Source organism: Stegostoma tigrinum, chromosome 2 (genome assembly GCF_030684315.1).
Source record: "Stegostoma tigrinum isolate sSteTig4 chromosome 2, sSteTig4.hap1, whole genome shotgun sequence".
NCBI lineage: Eukaryota > Metazoa > Chordata > Chondrichthyes > Orectolobiformes > Stegostomatidae > Stegostoma > Stegostoma tigrinum.
The window spans coordinates 19688660-19712000 of record NC_081355.1 but is presented as its reverse complement, the minus strand read 5'-3'; the positions used below and the strand labels follow the sequence as shown (position 1 = coordinate 19712000).

The 23341-nt window shown below is 41.6% G+C and overlaps 1 protein-coding gene across 1 annotated transcript in view; it reads right to left on the bottom strand.

The window, feature by feature from the left end:
- The window catches only part of cep72 (centrosomal protein 72), a 161343-nt gene that overhangs the window by 55932 nt on the left and 82070 nt on the right, over positions 1-23341 (bottom strand). Inside the window, exons 7-8 of the mRNA XM_048523216.2 lie at positions 17185-17279; positions 9104-9158 (exon numbers count right to left, since the gene is read on the bottom strand). Coding sequence (XP_048379173.2) covers positions 9104-9158; positions 17185-17279 — 150 coding nt within the window. The remainder of the gene's footprint in view (positions 1-9103; positions 9159-17184; positions 17280-23341) is intronic.

Genomic DNA, 23341 nt, shown 5'->3' with positions numbered 1-23341 from the left:
GTCAGCAGTGATGTCCACTCCTTGGCTGATCAATGTCACACCTACAGAAAGTATCAGCAACTTATGTGGCAAACACACTGCTGCGCTTTAAGCAAGTAATGATATCTCAAAGTCTAAGTGGGAGTTGTCCTAGGTCAACCACAGGGACATTGCCATCAGTCAGGGAGTGCTAGCACAGTACGTCAAGGGCAGTGTCTGATGCCAGTCTAGGGGTTTGGACACAGTCAGTTGGTCACTTGGGATGGTCAGAGGTTCAGCATAACAGTCTGGGGAGTGGTCTGTGGCCAGTCCTGCAAGTCCAGTATAACCAACCCAAGGATTTGTGGTAAATAAGTCGGGGAGCTGTACAGAGATCGGTCAGAGATCTGGTCTCACATCAGTTGGAGTTTTCCAAGTGGGTTAGGGATTTATGCCAAATCATTCCTAAGTGCTTGTTCATAAAAGTCAAAGTGGTGGTAAGCAGGAAAGGTTATCAAGGACCACTGCTGTTATATGGAAATTGACGAAGACTATTAAAGGGATTGGAGATAGCATGCTAGTCTGCACAGGAATCAATCATTGGTGACAGGAGGCAACTCAAAGGTTGGAGAAGATAGTGAATTGGTAATATAGGTTATTATGAAGTGGGGGTAGGACCAGGGATTCATCAATGGTCATCACCATCCTGGCTTCGATTGTCGGTGGGGGGTGGGGGTGTTCAGGCTTTCCGAACTCCAATTTTATATTTTTCTTCTAATTTTGGGCATGCTGAAGTTGGAATAAAACTGGACTTATGGGGTATAAGTCACAACATTTTAATCACACAATGCAGTTAATTGCTTGATGGAGGTTGGTGGGCATGTCTATGGATATTGTTTATATGGACTTCTGGAAGGCATTTGATAAAAGTTCTGCACAAGAGATTGCTAAACCCAGGTAGATGCCAATAGAATTGTAGCCAAATTACTGACATGGCTGGGAAACTGGTTAAGAGGCAGGTGACAGAAAGTAGGGATAACGGGTTGGTACTCAAATTGGCAGGATGTGACGAGTAGTGTCCTATGAGGACCTGTGCGAGGGTCAATTGTTAACATAATTCATTAACGATTTGGATAATAGCATAGGGAGTCATATATCCAAATTTACTGGTGACACAAAATTAGGTGGCATTGCAGACATTGTTGATGATCACATAAAATTACACAGGGATATTGATAAATGAGGTGCATGGCCAAAACTGTGACAGAGTTCAATGTAAGCAAGTGTGAGGTCATCCATTTTGGTCTGGAAAAGAATACACCACAGAACTTTTTAGATGTCATTAAGTGAAATACAGTGTATTAATGAAATTTGGAGGTTCAGGAGCACAGATCTTTAAAATGCAACGAACAGGTGAGGAAAATAATCAAGGCGGCTAACGGAATGCTGGCCTTCATATCTACAGGACTGAAGTAGAAGGGCATAGAAGTTATAGTGCAGCTATACAAGACTCCAGTTGGGAGTACCATGAGGATATCTGGGCACCACACCTTAGAAAATATACACTGGTAGTGAAGGTACTACAATGTGCGTTTACAAGAATGATACTTGGATTTCAGGGGTTAAGTTATGAGGTGAGATTATACAAATTAGATTTGTTTTCAATAGAATTTAGAAGATTACGCAGTGATCTATTTGAAGTGTTCAAAGTATTAACAGGAAAAGTTAGGGGAAATAAAGATAAACTATGTCCGCTGGTTTGAGATTATAGAACTGTGGGTATAGTCTGAGAATTAAGGCTAGACCATTCAGGAGAGATGTTAAGAAGCAGTTCCTCACATAAATGGTGGTCTCTTCTGAAAACGGCAGTCGATGTTAGATCAGCTGTTAGTTTTTTAATCCATTACAAAGTTTATACTGGTAAGGGTATTAAGTGATATGGGTCAAAGGTAGGTACATGGAGTTAGGCTGCAGATCAGCCGTGATCTCAACGATGGCAGAATAGGCTTGAGGGGCCAAATAGACTACTTCTGTTCCTAAGTTCTCTGTCTTTGTTAGGCTGCTCTTTTCAACATTGAAAGATTGTCTTCACTGTACATTCTTCCATAAGCAATGAATAAGAAACTGGCAGCCTGCTCGTTTCACGTTGTATAAACCTCCCAAACAGTAACTTTGTTTTCAGTCCAGGAGTTCAGCACTGGAATCTTATTCAAGTCAAATTGCTGATCACCCAATTACCCAGTCCACGCTGTCTTTAAATGGTTCCACACCACACTATACAGAGAGAGTCTTAAAATTCCCATCTTCTCATTTGGAAATCTGCCATAGAACACCCGATTCTGTATCCCATCCCACACCCATTGTCATATGAAGCTGAACAGTTTTACCTTGCTCCCTTTGTTCTGTTCCACCATACGTGGTACAGCAAGTTAATTATCACAGACTACCTGAACTCCTCCAATTTAACATCTCCACATCTTCAGAAGCTATTTATATCTCTTTAATTCGTTGCTCATGTGCCAGCTTCAAAGCATAACTGATTACTCCTTTTTACCCAGCTCCCTTAAGCTGCTCCTTGTTCCTATGTAGTGTTCAACTTATATTTTTGTATCTTGGATATTACCAGATACAAGTATTTGAAATGCTCAAGTTATTTCATGTTTCCTTCAGGCTTGTGCTAATGCTGTGTAATACCACTTAGAGACTCTGTTCACAATTCTTTCTTCATGTTTATTGTATTCTTTTAGTATTACAACCTGGAGCACATATACAGGATCTGTACAGCAAATTATACCAGTAAACTGCATGGCATTTAAAATCAGTACTTTTGAAGTAATTTCTAAATCCTTATGAAAAATGTGGTAGGTACTCAGAACTGTACAGGGCCCACTAAATTTGCATTCCCTTTACAGATTTAACCACAGCCCAGTTTGGATCACCCTCCATCTTGAATGCTATCATACAACAGCGTCAGCACAACCTGACCTGTTCCTCCGAACATGGCACGGCCCTGTCCCATTTAACATCAACTTTCTGTTCCACCACATCTCAGTAAACAGTGTGCATCAATTTCATGCATAGTAGTCCCACCTCAATCAACAGCAGTACACATAGCTGGAAACTGGCATTGCATCAGGCAGGATCCTCAACTAGCACCCTCTCATTGTAATGAATGCCCCCTACTCCCAAACCTGAGTCAGGGGTGTGTATTTAGTTCTACCCTCTGAATCTAATGGATTCAAATCACATTCCAGAGGATTTAACCCCTTATCAAGGCTGAACTCCCAGTGCAGTAATGAAAAGAAATTGCACTGCCAGAGGCTCTGCCTTTTGAATAAGAGATTAAGCAGATGGCCTGGCTGCCTCCACTGGATGTCAAACATCCTGTGACACTACTTGAAGAGGAGCACAGCACACCTTCATGATGTCGTGACTAATACTTAACCATCACTAATATAGGTTATCCAGTCATTAACATCTGGGACATTGACACAAATCCTGATTACCATTGCAAATGTATTTAAGCAGTTGTGAAGTCAGCTGAGATATCCTGAGGTACACATGCAAGTTAATCTCATCTTTGTCAAAACAGCACTTTCTCAGCACTACATAAACTGCACTGTTAGCTCAGAAGATATGCTAAATCCTATGGGGGATGTTTAAACCCTTAACTCAAATGGTAAGGTAAAAGCACTGTGTTGTAAATATTGTCACACATATTCAAGTCCATGAGCCAGGCTTACTTAAAACAGAACTTACCAAAAACTCAATTTTAAGATTCTGAAAGTGTTCAGATATCTTGACTTTTTTGCAATGTCATAAATACTCACAATGTGTTAACGTCATGAGATACACTTGACAAAAAAAAAGCTACTTCTACTGCAGTTGATATCACATAGTACAATAACACTTCGATCAAAGGGCGTCATCCAAGCTGCAAAAACTGGCTGACCCTCATATCCCTCTTGGCACCTGCGATCAGTAGAGGTGGGGATACTGAAACTGGAAGAAGCCAGAGTCATGTACACCAGGACAATGCAGGCTGTCTTACCCGGCAGTAACACGCCTTGTTTGTTCCAAAATTATAATGCATTAGGGCTTGCAAAACACTGCAGATTCTATTCTTGGGGGATCTTGCAAACAAGTTGCATTTCCGTAATACTAAACGTCAAATCACATTAGTTTGAGTCATCTGGTTACATCTGCAATTTCAACTTTGCCCTTTATTTTGAAAGGAACTGCATAATTTAATTATCTATTTTAATTACCCCTCAAGTCATTCAATTTGCAACACAGATGTACTTTTAAGACTTATGTTATCTGAATATGTCACTTGGCTGCCTTGTAAAGCACTTCAATACAGACATTAAACCTGTGTTTGTATGGTAATTTACTTTCTTCAATTGCTAACTGTGTATTCCCTTCATGAGAGGAATACCGTTCCTTGGAGGTAGTCCATCAAAATTTCCTGATGAGGATGAAGAGGGTTGTCACATGATAAGAGACTGAGTAAACTAGACCGATACTTGCTTGTGTTCAGAAGAATGAAAGGTGATCACCTTATTTTCTCATTAGTTGGGGAAACTAGAACATGGGAGGATATTCTCAGGATAAGAGATTGATCACTGATTTGGAGAAATTTCTTTATAGTCAGTTATAGTTAGTAGCTATAATAGTCAGCATGGATTTGTGAGGGGTAGATCATGCCTCGCAAACCTATTGAATTCTTTGAAGAGGTCACCAAGCATGTGGATGAAGGTAGAGCAGTGGATGTGGTATACATGAATTTAAATAAGGCCTATGATAATGTTCCCCATGGTAGGCTCTTGCAAAAGGTAAGGAGGCAAGGGATAGGGGGAAATAGGGCAGATTGGATTCAGAACTGGCTGACCCTTAGAAGACAAAGGGTAGTAGTGAATGGAAAATATTCAACATGGTGCCCAGTTACGAGTGGTATACCACAAGGATCAGACCTGGGTTCTCCTCCATTTGTGATTTTCGTCAATGATTTGGAATGAAGGAGTGGGAGGGTGGATTAGCAAGTTTCCAGATAATACAAAGGTGGGTCACGTTGTGGACAGTGTGGAGAGCTGTTCTAGATTACAAAAGGACATTGTTATAACGCAGAACTGGGCTGAGAAGTGGTAGATGTAGTTTAACCCTGAAAAGTGCGAGGTGATTCATTTTGGAAGGACAAAACTAAAAGCAGAATACAGGGTTAACGGAAAGATTCTTTGCAGTGTGGAGGAGCAGAGGGATCTGGGGGTTCATGTTCACAGATAACTGAAAGCTGCCACCCAGGTGGATAGAGTTGTTAAGGTGGTGTATGGTGTATTGGCTTTCATTAATGGAGGGATTGAGTTCAAGAGCCGTGAAGTTATGCTCCAGCTATACAAAAGCCTGGTTCAGCCACATCTGGAGTATTGTGTCCAGTTCTGGTCACCTCGTTACAGGAAAGATGTGGAAGTGTTGGAAAAGGTGCAGAGGAGATTTACCAGGATGTTGCTTGGAATGGAGGAAAGGTCTTATGAGGAAAGGTTGAGAGAGTTAGGGCTTTTCTCTTTAGAATAACGAAGAATAACGAAGAATGAGAGGTGACTTGATAGAGATATACAAAATGAGTATGGTGTCCAGTTCTGGTCGCCTCATTACAGGAAAGATGTGGAAATGTTGGGGAAAGGTGCAGAGGAGGTGCAGCAGAGATTTACGAGGATGTTGCCTGGAAAGGCTGGGAGAGCTAGGGCTTTTCTCTTTACAATGACGCAGGATGAAAGGTGACTTGATAGAGGTGTACATGATCATAGGTATAGATGGAGTGGATAGCCAGAGAATTTTTCCTAGGGTGGAGGTAGTTATTATGACACGGCACAGTTTTAAAGTGAGTGGAGGTACATACAGGGCAGACGTCAGAGGTAGATTCTTTACTCAGAGAGTGGTCAGGGCGTGGAATGCGTTGCTGGAGAGGACAGTGGAGTCGGCCACATTGGGGCATTTAAATGGCTATTAGATGGGTATATGGACGATAGTATAAGACAGGGGTGGAGTTAGATAGACCTTCGGATTAGGGTAAAAGTTCAGCACAATATCCTGGGCTGAAGGGCCTGTACTGTGTTGTACTGTTCTATGTTCTTCATTTAAAGACATGTGAATCATTAGAATTTTCTATCCTGTGAAGTTGTGGATGTTCTATAATCTGAATCCCATCCAACTGCATTTTATCTGGACTTGATGGATAAACCAAAAGGACACAAATATAATAAGTGAAAACCAGGCCTTAACACAAACATAGAGAAGGCTACACCTCAGACACTGCATCACAGTTATATTATGATTACAAGGACTGGAATTTGAGATATTATCACAACAAGAACCCGAGATAAGCACCATCATGAAACCAAATTAAGAAAGAGGAGTCCATTGCCATAACCAATTGCTCCAGACAACATCCAGTTACCCCTTTCACTGAAGAAAGGAACCCTTCCATATAATGATCAGCTTTGCTGGAATGGACTGTTTTCAGTTGTAGAAATAACATTAGCACTGCTCAGGTCTGTCCAGAACAACCCTGAGGATCAAATAAGGCGCTAACCATTGACTATCCAGCAAGATAACTTCAGGAAATGTATTTATGCTAGTTCAACAAAGATTACCATAAAAAGAACAAGAGTGAAGGGTTTAGCACTGCAGTCACAGCCGAACTGGTTTGTGGACCAACAATTCTCACCACAACTATTATCTGTGTGGAGGACTGTAAATTATCAGCCTAATCAGCAGAGAACTGGGGTTGAGAGATTTACATAATAGAATCATATTTCACAGAATCCCTGTAGTGTGGAAACAGGCCAGTTAGCCCAACAAGTCCATGCCGACCCTCCAATGGGCATCACAGACACGAGATCCATGCCAGACTCATTATTTACCATGGCTATCCCCTCTGACCTACACATCACTGGACAACATGGGGCAATTTAGCACAGCCAACCCACCTAACTTGCACATCTCTGGACTATGGGAGGAAGCCAGAGCACCTGGGTGAAACCCATGCAGACACAGGGAGATTGTGTAAACTCCACACAGACAGTTGCCCAAGGTTGGAATCAAATCCGGGTCCCTGGCACTGTGAGGCAGCAGTGCTAACCACTGAGCCACCGTGCCATCCTTTTCTCCCCTCTTCTGAAATGTAATTTGTATCCAGAGAGGGTAACAACCAAAACCAGAAGGTTTAGGTCTGAATTAACTAAAGTTTGGCAGAAACATGGTTTTACTTGAGACTGTCAGTTAAACATTTCTTTAACCTAATAAGTTGTGGTGGCTCTGTAAGTTTGGAGGTGAGGGCTGCTGAGGAAGGGGAGAGCACTGAGGTTAAAATATATGGGGACTTAATCGTACAAACTGCTGTTGTTTCATTGAAACCAGCTTGAGTTTTATTTAGTGCTCTGGTGGTGTAGTGGTTGAGTCTTCACCTCTGGCTTGAAGTCTTACTGCTTCACTGACGTGTAATAAAATCTATGACAGGCTGCTTGGAAAAAAAATCTCTAAGTATTATTTGTATCAGGGTGTCAGGTGAGTTTGTATCCAAACCAAATCTTGTATTTGATGACTTTAAAATCCTGGAGTCCAAGAGTTATTCGAACATTAGAATCATTACAAGCAGTGGTGGCGGTGATGGTGGCAACAATGATTGGGGGTGTTGGGGTGGTCGGGGTGCGGTGTTGGATGGAAACTGCTTACAGTGCACAAGGATTTAAAAGACAGACTTTTGCTTTCAGTGTATTAATGGAAATGAGAAGCATGCAGGGAAATTGAGCTAAAGCTTAAGGTCAGCCATGACTATCATGAATGGCAGAGGAAGACTGGGGGATCATATGTCTACACCTGCTCATATTTCTTATGTTCTTAAATTATTAAGCATTTATTTAGTAGCCTAGATTTTATGCATATATGCAAACATTGAAATAGTTTGGAGCCAGAGAGGTTTTCATCAGTAATTATGATTTGCACACTTAAAAACTAGTTACAAGTCACTAACAGGATGTAACCTTATCTAAAGGTTTCAACAGCAATGTGTTTGTACAAAGGAAAGAAAGGTAATCAGTTCAGCTATTTCTAAAGAGAGTTATCTGTGAAGTATTTAACAGCATGTCCAGTGAAAGGGCAATATCTGAATTTACACAATTAACTGTATGTATGTATATGTCATAAGTTTTTGTCAGTTTCACGTGTTTATGATGTTAAGTGGTTAGAATGTTGTCCTAATTTGGGTCATTATTATATTCTCCTAGGACCTTAACATAGTAACCATTTATTGACATTTTAAAAGAGGTTGCAGCCCATCACTGTCATTGGGACAAAGTCCTGTAACTCCTCCCATCAAAACATTGTATTATACCCACGTCACATGGACTGCAGAGGTTCAAGAAGGCACAGCATCATTTTCAAGGGTTGTTATGGGTGGGAAATCCACAGAGACATGCAGATCCCATTCATGTTAGAGGCCTGCATATCCCATGAATGAATAAAGAGATAGTTGAAAAGGTGAATGGATCAGTAGCACCTTTCATTTTTAAGTGGGTAATGATGGCAATTTTGAAAGCAGAAGAGTGATGCCTGAACAAAGGAAGTCACCATCAATATTGTTATGTACAGGAGCAAGGATAGGGAGTGAAGTTGTCAGAAGTTGTTAGAAAACAGGAACAAGGAAATAGAAACCAGAATTCAGGTAAAAGGTGAGTATTGAAAAAATATAGGAAACAGAAAAGCAAAGTGGAAAGAGGATATACGAAAAACTGCAGAATCATATTAGACTTGAGTAAAAGTACATAGGGGACAGAGAAATAGGCGAAAAGCAGGGAAGAGAAGATGAAATAAATGTCCTAACAGAAACCAAGGTTTAGAAACAATTAACTTTTCAAAGTGACGAAACTACTGGCTCTACATACTTGATGCTGGAGTAAATGGTGAGAATAGTGAGGTAAAGAGTTTTGAAAAAAGCAGTTAATTGTGAAGAAACGCTTAGCATCACTGAAGTTGGAAACAAATTCTTGGACTACTAATTATAACAATGAAGACCTTAGCTCATTCAATTCACAAGCCTCTTTCCTACAGAAATATTCAGTATGATCATTTTGTAAAGGAAATGAATTACCTTCAGTAAATGCTTGAAACTGTGCAGAACTTTTCTTCTGTGAATTTGCAATTACCTACATGGAATTAAGAAACAAACCAAAGAATAACAGATTATTAATAACTGCACGGGAACACAGAAAAAAATATTCCAGTCCCTGTACCCATTCCTATTGGCAGTTCATAAATACTTCAATGATGTTAAACTTCTTTTCAGAGGAAACTGCCATTGTCATCCTGCAAGACGATATCGTCTAACATTACAATCCAACATCACACCCATAATTTATTGCATTCCACAGGTGAAATTTTAATGTCAGAGTGATGCACTCACATAGTTTTAATGAAGTTGGCAAATGATTGAAAATATCAACTGAAATAAAAGCAGTTAAAAAGAAACAGGTGCTCAAAGTAAATAATTTCATCATCTTCAATGTGGAATTTGCTACAAAAGATCTACAAACAAACCTATATTGTTACAGGTTATAGGAAAAAACGCAGGATACACTCTGAAGCAAATGTTACATTGTTTGCTTATGGTGAGCCATTAAATCTAAAATAGAGCAGTACTGTAACAATATAAAGGTGAAAGGGGCCAAGAGACAAAAGGAAAGAGTCTGATGTCCCTGACCGTTTTCTTTAACTACCTTAAAAATGTAGTAATGTTAATAGCAACTAGTTCTGCTTGTTTTGTTAGAAGTCCTCCAGGACAATTCAAGAAAATTGACTGGGGCCTCTTTAGTGCCAGGGGTTTGGTCAGGGAGCAATTTGTTACATGTCTGCAGGAAGGTTTTTTCAAATAGCTTGCAGATGGTCCAAGGAAAGGGCCATACTGGACCTGGTATTGCAAAATCAGTCCGGCTAGGTGATCAAAGTTTCAGTGAAGAAGCATCTTGGGAATAGTGACCATAATTCAGTACGTTTTCGAATACTGATAAAAAAGGACAATAGTGGACTTTGGCTGAAGATGCTAAATTGGAGGAAGGCTAACGATAACTAAATAAAACAAGAATTGGTGAATGTAGATTGGGAGCGGCTGTTTGAGGGTAAATCTGACATATGGGAGTCTTTGGAAGGGCCAGTTCTTTAGAGTGCAGGACATGCATGTTCCTGTGAAAATGAAGGACAGGAATGGCAGCATTTGGGAGCCTTGGATAACAGGGAAAATTATCAGTTTAGTCATCTAAAAGAGAAGCATACCTAAGACCTACACAACTAAAAACAAAGTCCTTGAAGAATATAGAGAAAATAGGAAGGAATTCAAGCACAGAGTTAACAGGGCTAAAAGGGGCTATGAAATGTTCTTTGCCATCAATGTTAAAGAGAATTCCAAGGCATTTTATACATATATTAGGAGCAAGACGGTAGCTACAGAAAGATTAGGCTCATTCAAGGATAAAAAGGGAGAGAATTTGCGCGGAGCCAGAGAAAATGCGTGAGATTCTTAATGACTACTTTCCATCAGATTTCACCAAAGAGAAGGATGTGACGAATGCTGAGATTAGGAAAAGGCGTTTGAATACTTTTGGGCAGGCCGACATAATGAAGGACGAAGTCCCTAATGCCAGATGGGATCTATCCCAGGATATGGTGAGAGGCAAGGGAAGAAATAGATGGGGCCTTAACTGATATCTCTGCATCCTCTTTGGCCTCAGGAGAGGTTCCAGAGTCTGGAGATTGGTCAACATTGTTCCTTCTTTTAAGAGGGGAAATGAATATAATCCAGGTATTACAGGCCACTGAGCCTCACATCAATGGGGTGAAGCAGTTGGACGAGAGTCTGATAGAAAGGATTTATTCACATTTGAAAGCGAATGGTCTTGTTTGTGATAAGACGCATATATTTGTGCAGGGAAGTTCATATCTCACCAACTTTTAAGTTTTTTGAGAGAGTGACAAGAATGATTGATGAGGGAAGGGCAGTGGATGTTGTTACATGGACTTTAGTAAGCCATTTGATGAGGTACCTAATAGCAGGCTGTTACAGAAGGTACAGTCTCATGGGAAATTGTACAAAATTTTCACAGAGGCGGATGGGTGCCTGGAACTAACTGCTAGTGGAGGTGGTGGAAGTAGATACATTAGCAACATTTAAGGTGCACCTTGATAGACACACAAATAGGAGGTGAACAGAGCGATAGATATCGCAGATAGGCGATAAGTAGCAGGTCTAAATAAGGATTGGGAATCAGCGCAGACTTGACGGGCAGAAAAGCCTGTGCCTGTGCTGTTTTATTGGAACGTAGAAGTTGTAGTTGATACTTGTGCCTGAATTTTAATGTTTTCCTCCCACAGTGGGGAAACCTCCTCTGTCCTCACTCTATCTTTTGCACTGTTATTCAAAACACAATTCAACAAGGAACACGATATTCTGAAATGAAACTGCATACTCTTTTGTTGCAATTCAGATTTGGCCTGTATATACCTTTACAAAGAAAGGACTGCAAACACCGGAGATTTTAAATAAAAACCAACTGGAGAAACTCAGCAGGTCTGGAAGCGGGTCTCCTTCAATTCCTCCCACGTCCTACAGACAAAGGGGGTGGCCATTGGTACCCACAAGAGGCAAAGCTATGCCTGCTCCTTATAGGATACGTGGAACAATCCCTCTTCCGAAGCTACGCTGGCCCCATTACCCACCTCTTCCTCCGTTACATCGATGACTGTATCGGCACTGCCTCCCAGGAAGAGCTCGAACAGTTTATCCACTTCACTAACACCTTCCACCACAACCTTAAGTTCACCTCTACCATGTCCAGTACCTCTCTCTCCTTCCTGGACCTCTCTGTTTCCAACTCTAGCCACCACCTGGAAAGTGATATCCATTTCAAGCCTACCTACTCCCACAGCTAACCAGAATACACCTCTTCTCACCCACCTTCCTGCAAAAACGCCATCCCGTATTCCCAATTCCTTCACCTCCACCGCATCTGCTCCCGAGATGAGGCACTCCACTCCGAGACATCCTAGATATCCTCATTTTTCAAGGACCGCAACTTCCCCTTCACAGCGGTCGAAAACACCCTCAACCGTGTCTCTCGCATTTCCTGCAACTCATCCCTCACACTCTCTCCCCACAATAACAACCAAAACAGAATCCCACTTGTCCTCACGTACCACCCCACCAACTCCGGATCCCAACGCATCATCCTCTAGCACTTCTATCATCTGCAATCTGACCCCACTACCAAAGACAGTTTTCTATCGCCACTCTTATCTGCTTTCTGGAGGGCCCACTCTCTCCTCAACTCCCTTCTCCCCTCAACTCCCTTCTCCCCTCCACACTCCCCACCAGCCCCATCACCCCCAGCACTTTTCCCTGCAACCGCAGGACGTGCTACACCTGCCCCTCTACCTCCCCATTCACACCCATCCCAGGCCCTAAGAAGACCTTCCACATCAAACAGATGTTCACCTGCACATCTGTTAATGTGGTATAGTGTATCCGCTGTTCCTAATGTGGCCTCCTCTACATCGAGGAAATCAAGCGGAGGTTTGGGGGCCACTTTGAGTTCAAAGGTCTGAGTGGCCTACTTCAGCTCTGAATGCAGATGTTCCCATCTAACAGTTGTTGAGGTATTTAAATTTAGTTAGCTAAATAAAAATCTTATCTAAAACGCAACTATCAGTGATAATAGACCATGAAACTGCTGAATTGTCACAAATTGTCATCTTGTTCACTTATATCCTTTGGGAAAGGAAAACTGATATCTTGACCCAGTTCTGCATAAGTGGCACCTGAACGACAGCATTGTGGCTGACTCTTAATTGTCCAATGAATTGGACTATTAAATCATTCAGCTGCATTAGCTGTATTCAAGGAGGTGGCAAAATCTGAAATGTGCAATTAAATGCAAGTCTTGTCAGTGAAACCAATATCCAATGAGTGAATGTAAAAAAAAAACTATGAGGCCTGAACACACAATCTTCTGACTTTAGAGAAAGTGAGCTTCTATTCAGAACAGAGCAGGTATTAAGTAAACATTTTTTTATCATAGAAAAGATTAAAATGCCTTGTTTTTATGCTGTCAGAATTAACTTTAACCAGGGTATTGAATCTGAATACTGTCACTGGCACTCTTCTTGGCACATCATGACAAGGGAAACTTCTTGACAGCAACACAAGTTTGATTCCTGGCTGTCTTGAGATAGACAATATGAGTCACTGTAATTGGTCAGGAGAACTGTGGGTAGTAGCAGCAATACCAGCAAATGTCTGGACATTGGTTAAGTATGTGGTCCAGATTGGTTGGACAATTGCCAACATAAAATGGCCTGATGAATGGACACTTGATCAAGACACTAAGACCCCTAGCAAATATATGGCTTGTAGGACAAGTGTGAAAACAATTGGAAGAACAACAATGACTAAATGTCATATCTTTAACGTTGTTATGTAAACACATGTAAAATAGTCATTTTCTAACCTTGATCCAATTAATCGTTCTTTGAACATGTGAAAATATCTCTACACACACACACACACGTTTTTCGGAACTTGGATTTCAAATTAGAAGCAGATAGGTGACGGTTGCTTCTGTGAAGGCTTTCCTTTCACAAAAATGGAGGTCGGGGAGTGCTTTTAGAGTAGCAATTAAATTAAATCCAAATTTTGTCAAAAGACAATTGATTGCAAATACCAGAGATAATGGGAACTGCAGATGCTGGAGATTCCAAGATAATAAAATGTGAGGCTGGATGAACACAGCAGGCCAAGCAGCATCTCAGGAGCACAAAAGCTGACGTTTCGGGCCTAGACCCTTCATCAGAGAGGGGGATGGGGAGAGGGAACTGGAATAAATAGGGAGAGAGGGGGAGGCGGACCGAAGATGGAGAGTAAAGAAGATAGGTGGAGAAGGTGTGGGTGGGGAGGTAGGGAGGGGATAGGTCAGTCCAGGGAAGACGGACAGGTCAAGGAGGTGGGATGAGGTTAGTAGGTAGCTGGGGGTGCGGCTTGGGGTGGGAGGAAGGGATGGGTGAGAGGAAGAACCGGTTAGGGAGGCAGAGACAGGTTGGACTGGTTTTGGGATGCAGTGGGTGGGGGGGAAGAGCTGGGCTGGTTGTGTGGTGCAGTGGGGGGAGGGGATTAACTGGGCTGGTTTAGGGATGCAGTGGGGGAAGGGGAGATTTTGAAACTGGTGAAGTCCACATTGATACCATATGGCTGCAGGGTTCCCAGGCGGAATATGAGTTGCTGTTCCTGCAACCTTCGGGTGGCATCATTGTGGCAGTGCAGGAGGCCCATGATGGACATGTCATCAAGAGAATGGGAGGGGGAGTGGAAATGGTTTGCGACTGGGAGGTGCAGTTGTTTGTTGCGAACTGAGCGGAGGTGTTCTGCAAAGCGGTCCCCAAGCCTCCGCTTGGTTATCTTGCTTGGGGAAACCAAGCGGAGGCTTGGGGACCGCTTTGCAGAACACCTCCGCTCAGTTCGCAACAAACAACTGCACCTCCCAGTCGCAAACCATTTCCACTCCCCCTCCCATTCTCTTGATGACATGTCCATCATGGGCCTCCTGCACTGCCACAATGATGCCACCCGAAGGTTGCAGGAACAGCAACTCATATTCCGCCTGGGAACCCTGCAGCCATATGGTATCAATGTGGACTTCACCAGTTTCAAAATCTCCCCTTCCCCCACTGCATCCCTAAACCAGCCCAGTTCATCCCCTCGCCCCACTGCACCACACAACCAGCCCAGCTCTTCCCCCCCACCCACTGCATCCCAAAACCAGTCCAACCTGTCTCTGCCTCCCTAACCGGTTCTTCCTCTCACCCATCCCTTCCTCCCACCCCAAGCCGCACCCCCAGCTACCTACTAACCTCATCCCACCTCCTTGACCTGTCCGTCTTCCCTGGACTGACCTATCCCCTCCCTACCTCCCCACCCACACCTTCTCCACCTATCTTCTTTACTCTCCATCTTCGGTCCGCCTCCGCCTCTCTCCCTATTTATTCCAGTTCCCTCCCCCCATCCCCCTCTCTGATGAAGGGTCTAGGCCCGAAACGTCAGCTTTTGTGCTCCTGAGATGCTGCTTGGCCTGCTGTGTTCATCCAGCCTCACATTTTATTATCATTGATTGCAAATACCTTTGAGGTTAATGGCAAGATATTTACACTATTGGGTCAACGACTGGTAACACAAATATGTAAAACCATTAGATTTGTTGTCAGTTCAGAAGAATCTTGGATTGGGCAAGTTCTTTTACCTTAGTTCAGAAGTAACCTGGGTTCAGTTTAGATCAAATTTACTTCTTCTTCTGGAAAGATTTCAGGGAACAAGTCACCACAGCAGAAGATAATAAAATGTGAGGCTGGATGAACACAGCAGGCCAAGCAGCATCTCAGGAGCACCTGAGATGCTGCTTGGCCTGCTGTGTTCATCTAGCCTCACATTTTATTATCTTGGAATTCTCCAGCATCTGCAGTTCCCATTATCTCTGATACCACAGCAGAAGAGTTTAGTTAGAAGAGTTTGGCTAGAAATCTGCAGGTTATTAGAATTGAGAACATTTAGGCTCTCAGATTTTTGACAAGTTCATTCAGCAGACTTGGAAAGGACACGTCAAATTGTCTTCACAAAACTACAGCAACAAAACCCTAAGTGTTTGTTAAGCAGAAACTTTAAGATAAAGGTATAATTTCTCTGGGCTTGAGTATCTGTAATGGTAGTGCCAGGAAAAAGTTTGGAACTTTGTTTTGCTTTATCCTCATTCATGCCATCACTAAGACTTCTATTTCCACTTCCAAATCAGCTGCCTTTATCCCCATCTCAGCTCATCTGGTGCTGAACACTCAATTATGCCTATCTTACCCCTAGATTGGGTTATTCTGATGTACTCCTGGATTGTGTCCCACATTCTACGCTTCATAAACTGAAGATCATCTAAATCCTTGCTTTCCCTTTCTAAATTTGCAGCAAGTCCAGTTCCACTGTAGCTCTTGTGCCTGCTCAATGGTTACCTCCTTGTCAAGCAACAACTTAATTCTAAAATTCTCATCATTCTTTTGAAATCTTCCATCCCTGCATCAGCTGCTCCAATGTAAGTGGCGATGCCTTCGGTTATCTACACCTTCATTTCTGGCATGGTCTACCCACACTCCTCCTTGGTTTCTGCCTTTGAAGTTTGAAGGCTCAAGTCCTTATAATATACCTTCTGATCAAGCTACTTTGCATCTGATCTAAATATGCCGTGTGTCTCAGTGTCATACTTTTAAACTTCCTGCAAAGTGCCTTGGGACATTTCATTACATGAAATGTGTTTTATATTAAAAATCAATGCAGCCATGTTAGCAAAGAAACCCACTGCTTACAGTTGTTACAAAATAATCAATCAAAAGCCAACTTCATAGCGAACATGCCTTCAGCATGATCAGTACAAATTTGTTCTCTATTTTAACTTCTAAAAAAAATTAAGGTTGTTCTCTTCTGTCATGCTTATAAATACGGCAGCATTAAGATTTGGAAAATAATTATGAAAGGAGAGAGCAGGAATGACAAGGCAAGCAGAATCAAAGCATATGAATTTTTTTAAAATACTGAATTAAAGTCTAAATGCTCACGTTGTAAAGAGTGAACTTTCCAGTTATGAGCCTCTTCCAGAAATTCATGGCTTACGATACAAGCCTAATGTTTGAGTGCCAAATGTATGACGTATTCTGTTGCAAGTTCTGCACCCCAAGGTTGGCTGATTAGTTAGAGAAGAAATGGGAAATATATATATTTGGAGGCTACTTTTAAGCAGCATAATGTTTTTAAGTAACAACAAGCAAAATGACCTGTAAGCTCTTTGAGGTGTCAGAAAGGGATGGGTTAATGTACAAGGACATATATTGAAATGAACAGGAGAGTCAACAGGAAACAATGCACAGCAAGCACAAATAGTAGACTTTTTATTAACCTGGGGCCAATTTCACAATTTAACTAATTAGTAATTTTGGGGAGGGGACACGAGGTAATTGCATTTCCAATGAAACGTCTTGCGAAATGTTCTTAAAACATCAAGAAGAACACTGAATGTCGCAGTAATTTGATATTAACAAAATTATGTACCGTAACACTACACTTCATTTATTTTCAATAGTAAGGATCAGTCTTAAAACCTTAGGAATGTTGATGGACAGCGATCTGGTTGATTGTAAGGTATTTCTTGCCGCAGGTTCCTGGTTTTCTGAAGCACCATCAATCTCACGAATACCTTAAAGGGAGCGGAATTAAAACAGAATGGGAAGCCATTATTATTACACCAAGAATATAGTGTAAGATAAACACACTCAAGTTCTTGCAGCTTACATTTTACAGTTAAGTTAAAAAGACACTCCAAAGAATTAATGCAAATTGTAGTAAAGGACAGAAACAAATTCCAATGAAAAAAGGTTTGAGTTATAAAGAAAAGCTGTATAGGCTGGGGCTTTTTTCACTGGAGCGCAGGAGGTTGAGAGGCAACCTGATAAAAGTTAATAAGATATAGTAGCTCAGTGGTTAGCACTGCTGCCTCACAGCGCCACGGACCCATTCCACCCTTGGGTGACTGTCTGTATGGAGTTTGCACGGTTTTCCTCGGGGTGCTCTGGTTTCCTCCCATAGTCCAAAACTGTGCAGGCCAGGTGGATTGGCCAAGAAAAATTGCCCACAGTGTTGAGGGATGTGTAGATTAGGTGGATGATAGGGGAATGGGTCTCAGTGGGATGCTCTGAGAGTCGGCGTGGGCTTGTTGGGCTGAAGTGCCAGTTTCCACACTGTAGGGATTCTATTCTATGAGAAATTTAGATAGAGATCATGGTTGTTCTCTGTTCCCTATCATGAGGATTTCAAGATTAGGGGACACATTTTTAAGGTGAGAAGAGATATTTAAAAAAGGCATGAGGCAATTTTTTTTGTGTGTGGAATGAACTTCCTGAGGAAGTGGTGGATGTGGGTACAATTACAACATTTAAAAAAATTTGGATAGATACATGAATTAAAAAGGTTTGCTTGGATGTGGACCAAATGCAGGCAGTTGGGATGAGTTTAGTTTGGGATTATGTTCAGCATGGACTGGTTGGACCGAAGGGTCTGTTTCTGTGTATTTGCATGTCAAACAACCAACAGTATAACACCCAACAAAGGTATCAAATTTGCTAATTACCCGACTGTGAGCATGAAATACTTCAAATGAGAATTAATTATTCATGCTGGAACTTGAAATCTGCACAGAAAACCCGGTGCTGAAAGTAAAACTGGCAATAAATTTGGGGAAAAAAAAGCTCAAATATGTCTGTAACATGCAAGTCACCAGCTGGAGTACTTAAGCCTCCAGCTAACCTGGGTTAAGGAGTTCTTCATTTTTTAAATGAGATGTGAACGTTATCTTCTAAGCTTGCTAAGCTATTCCAGAGAGGAGCTAAGAATCATTCCACTGCTAAGTGATGTGGTTTCTTGGGCCAAACACCCAATCATACGGTTTACTGCTTTCTGTATGAGAGTCCTTATAACATACATCATAAAGGCTGTTGAGACAGACAATTTTGATCAACTGTTACAAGGTCACAGACTTACACATACATTGGATTAGAAATTATTTTTCATCAACCTGTTTGCTCACATTGAAACATACCTCCAAGGGTAGGTGAGCCTTGAATATGGACTTTCTAGCCCAGAATTAGGGACAATACCATTGTACCACAAGAACTGTACAGTCTGGAATCTATGCTTAACAGATTTTATGGCTGTACTATGTGACTGCAATAGTAAACATCACACTGACGACTGAAGTTGACACAAGGGACTTTACACTGGAACTGCATATGTTCTGATGTCATCATGACATCATAAAGGCATAGCCTTTCTGGGAATATTCAATAATATACTACTGTGGGTCCGACATCATGTGTAGAACCAGGTAAACGTAGCAGATTTCCTTCCCTAAAGGACATTATTGAAACAGTTGAGCTTTTATAACAATCTATGGCAGTATCATAGACCTGGAATGCATTGCGTGTAGTTGAAACAGGTCCAACTAAAGCATTCAAGAGGGTGTTTGACTGTTGTGCATGTAGAAACAAAGTACAGAGTTAGAATTAGAAACTATTCTCATGCGTATTCAAGTGCAGGAATGTAGGAGTACAGTGAAATGTGTACAAAGTCATCATTCTACGGCAGCATCTTAAAGTAAAAAAAAACAGAATTTTAACAAAAATCAGGAGATTGATACTTAGTTAAAATACTCAGAGCGCCTGGGGTCAAAATCCCTCAGTCTATACCATAAAAATTACTTAATTAATAAGTCTAGCTTACAAAGCCAGATTTATGAATCAAATTCAAACAGTACAAATTGCCGTGGTGGGATCGGAACCCATGTCCTCAAAGCATTAGCCTTAGCCTCTGGATTACTAGGACATTGACATTACAACTGCATCTATGTCTTTCCCAAAACTCTTCTAGTCTGCAAAGTATGCAGGAAAATTCAGAAATACGTTGATGATTTCTCTCTGGAAGTGGAAAATCATATGCCTTTGTGGCCATTTATTCAACTCATCATTTCTTATTTACAGATCAGCTCTTCATTCTAAGATACATCAAAGTACACTGCTACTGGCAAGCCACAAGATCAGAAACATAGAATATAGTCACATTGATAACTTACACAGGCTTCACTCATCATCACCCAGTTTAAAAAATAACTAAACCTGTGTATTTGCATGTCAAACAACCAACAGCATAACCAACAAAAGCATCAAATTTGCCAATTACCTGACCTCATAAACTAATTCGGTACAAGATAATTTCCCAGAAGTCACAGTATTGCTGTTCCACAGGAAATGTAGTTGCCAATTTCAGTTTCAGATGTATAGAAGCCACAGGTGTCAGAAGGCTTCAGTCCAGTCAAGGGGAATAATCTTCACTCAGGTGATACTGACACCAGTAAGTCAGGGAAGATTCCAATACCAATTCAGGCACTGCTTGGGGTGGTCAGATTCAGGATCCTCACAAGAAGTGAGAATCTGAAAGACAGATAGCCCAACAAGCACTTTTCACTCTTTCTGTCCTCTTGTGAGTTCTGATCCAACTAGAATGAGGGACAAGTAGGCATCACAGAAGATCAAAGTGGGTCAGTAGTAAGATTATGCTCATGCTGTGTTCTGAGCAAAGTGTGTTATTTTCTCAGGCAGGTTTCTGATACCTTGACTGGCTCTACTGTAATGAGGGGCATATCAGGTTCCAAGAAATTGACTGTAATAGGGGACTCTCTAGTCTGGGGCACAGACAGATATTTCTGTAGCCATCAGTAAGACATCAGAATGATGTGTAGCCTCCCTGGTGCTAGAATCAAAAGATGTCTCAGAGAGGATGTAGAACATTCTCAAAAGGGAGAGTGGCCAGCAAGAGGTCATTGTGCATACTGGTACAAAAGACATAGGTAGGGAAAGGGATGAAGGTCTGGACAGAAAATATAGGAAACTAGGTAGGAGGTTAAAAGTAGGTCCTTGAAGATAGTAATATCTGGACTACTACCAGTGCACCATGCTGGCGAGAATAAGAATAGGAGGTTAGAGCAGATAAATGCATGGCTGAGGCACTGGTGCAGGGGACAAGGATTCACAGTTTTGGAGTACTAGGATCTCTTCAGGGGTAGGAATGATCTGCAGAAGGGGAATGGGACCGCAATAACTTGGCAGGGAAATTTGCGAGTGCTACCTGGGAGGTTTTAAACGAGTGAGGAGAACCAGAGTGAGAGTGAGAAAAGAGAAAAGACTTAAACTGGTACAGTGGACGAGGGTAGCAAGTCAAGGGAGACAAAAGCTTAGCAGAGAATGAGGTAAGACTGATAAGCTAAACTGCATTTACTTCAGTGTCAGAGGCCTGACAGGTAAGGTAGATGAACTTAAGGCATGGTTGAGTGTATGGGACTGAAATATCATAGCTATTACAGAAACATGGCTCACGGATGGGTGGGACCAGCACCTTAATGTTCCAGGGTATGGATGTTATAGGAGGGATAGAGAGGGAGGGAAGAGAGGAGGGGGTGTGGTATTTTTGAACAGGGAAAACATTATGACTGTACTTAGGGATGCTACTCCTGGGAGATCGTCCACTGAAGTTATATGGATGGTACTCAGAAATAATAAAGAAATGATCAACTTGTTGGGACCATACTATAGGTTTCCAGTTTTTGAGAAATTTCAAAGCAAATATGAAAGGACATCTCATATCTGTAAGAAAAAAAACACTGTAATGACAGGGAGTTTTCACTTTCCAAACATAGGCTTAGACTGTCATAGTGTTAAGGGCTTGGAATGGAGAGGAGTTTGTTAAGTGTGTGCAAGAAAACTTCCTTAGTCAATACCAGCAAAGGAACAATACTGGACCTTCTGTTGGCAATTAAGTTGGGACAAGTGACTGAGGTATCAGTGTGGGCGGACATTGGGGTAAGTGATTATAATTCTATTAGTTTTAAAATAGCAATGGAAAACAATAGAACTGATCAAAAATTTACTCCAATTTATACTGTAAGGCCACTTTTGACAGCATTAGACACAACTTTCAAAAGTTGATTGGGAAAAGTTATTCACAGATAAAGGGGCATTTAGGAAGTGGGAGGCCTTTAATAATGAGTTATCAAGAGTTCAAAGATAGTATGTTCCTGTTAGCATGAAGGGCAAAGCTGGCAGGTGTAAGAAATGCTGGATGACGAGGGAAATTGAGGCTCTGGTCAAGAAAAAGGAGGAGGCATATGTCAGGTATGGACAGTTGGGATCAACTGAATCCCTAGGGGCGTATAAAGGCAACAAGAATATATTTAAGTGGGAGATCATGAGGGCAAAAAGGGACATGAAATAGCTTTAGCAAGTAGAGTTAAGGAGAATCCAAAGTAATTCTATTAATACATTAAGGGCAAAAAGGCGAACTATAGAGAGGATAGAGCCCCTTAAAGATTAACCAAAGGAGATGGGAGAGACATTAAACAAATATTTTGACCAGTATTTACTGAGGTGGTGGTCGTGGAACCAAGGGAATTTGGGAAAACAAATAGCGATATCTTGAAAACTGTCAAGATTACAGATGAGGTGGTGCTGGACGTCTTAAAATGCAGAAAGGTAGATAAATCCCTGGGAGTTGATCAGGTGTCTCTTAGAACTTTGTGGGAAATTAAGGAAACAATTGCTTGGCCCATTGCTGAGATATTTGTCTCATCAAAGCCACAGGTATGGTGCCATGGGACTGGCGATTGGCTAATGTGGTGCAATTATTTAAGGAAGGCTGTAAACAAAAGACAAGGATCTATCAACCAGTAGGCCTTACGTCAGTGGTGGGTAAGTTGTTGGAGGGGATTCTGAGGGACAGGATTTACAAGTATTTGGAAAGGCAAGGACTGATTAGGAATAGTCAACATAGCTTTGTGCATGAGAAATTGTGTCTCACTAACCTGATTAAGTTTTTTTTAAAAAAGACGACAAAGAAGATTAATGAAGGCAGAGGAGTCGACATTGTCTATGTGGACTTCAGTAAAGCATTTGACAAGGTTTCACACGGTGGACTAGTTAGTAAGATTAGAACACTTGGGGATCAGACGGAGCTTGCCAATTGGATACTAAGTTGCCTTAAAGAGAGGTGACAGTGGGTGGTGGTGAAGAGTTGTTTTTCGGACTGGAGACCTGTGACCAGTGGTGTGCCACAAAGATCAGTGCCATGTCCACAGCTTTTTGTCATTTCTATAATGAATTTGGATGTTATAGCAGGTACGGTTAGTTAAGTTTGCAGATGACACCAAAATTGGTGTAGTGGACAGTGAAGAAAATTCTCCGAGAGTACAAATGGGACCTTGATCAGATGGGCCAATGGGCCGGGTAGTGGCAGATGGAGTTTAATTGAGATAAATGTGAGGAAGGTAAACTAGGGCAGGATTTATACACTTAATGATAGGATCCTTGTCAATGTGGCCAAAAAGAGACCTAGGGGGTGCAAGTGCATAATTCCTTGAAAGTGGATTCCCAGGTAGACAGGGTTGTTTAGCATGCTTGCGTTCATTGGTCATAACATTGAGAATAGGAGTTAGGATGTCATGTTGTGCCTGTACAGGACATGGGTGAGACCACTTTGGAATAGTGCGTGCAATTCTGGTTGCCCTTTTATAGGACGGATTTTGTCAAACTTGGGTGTGTGCAGAAAAAAATTACAAGAACACCGAGGAGAATGGAAGTTTTGAGATATGACAAGTTACAGAGAATGGTTCATGAGTGGAATCGACTACCAGAGAAAGTGGTGGAGGCAGGTACATTT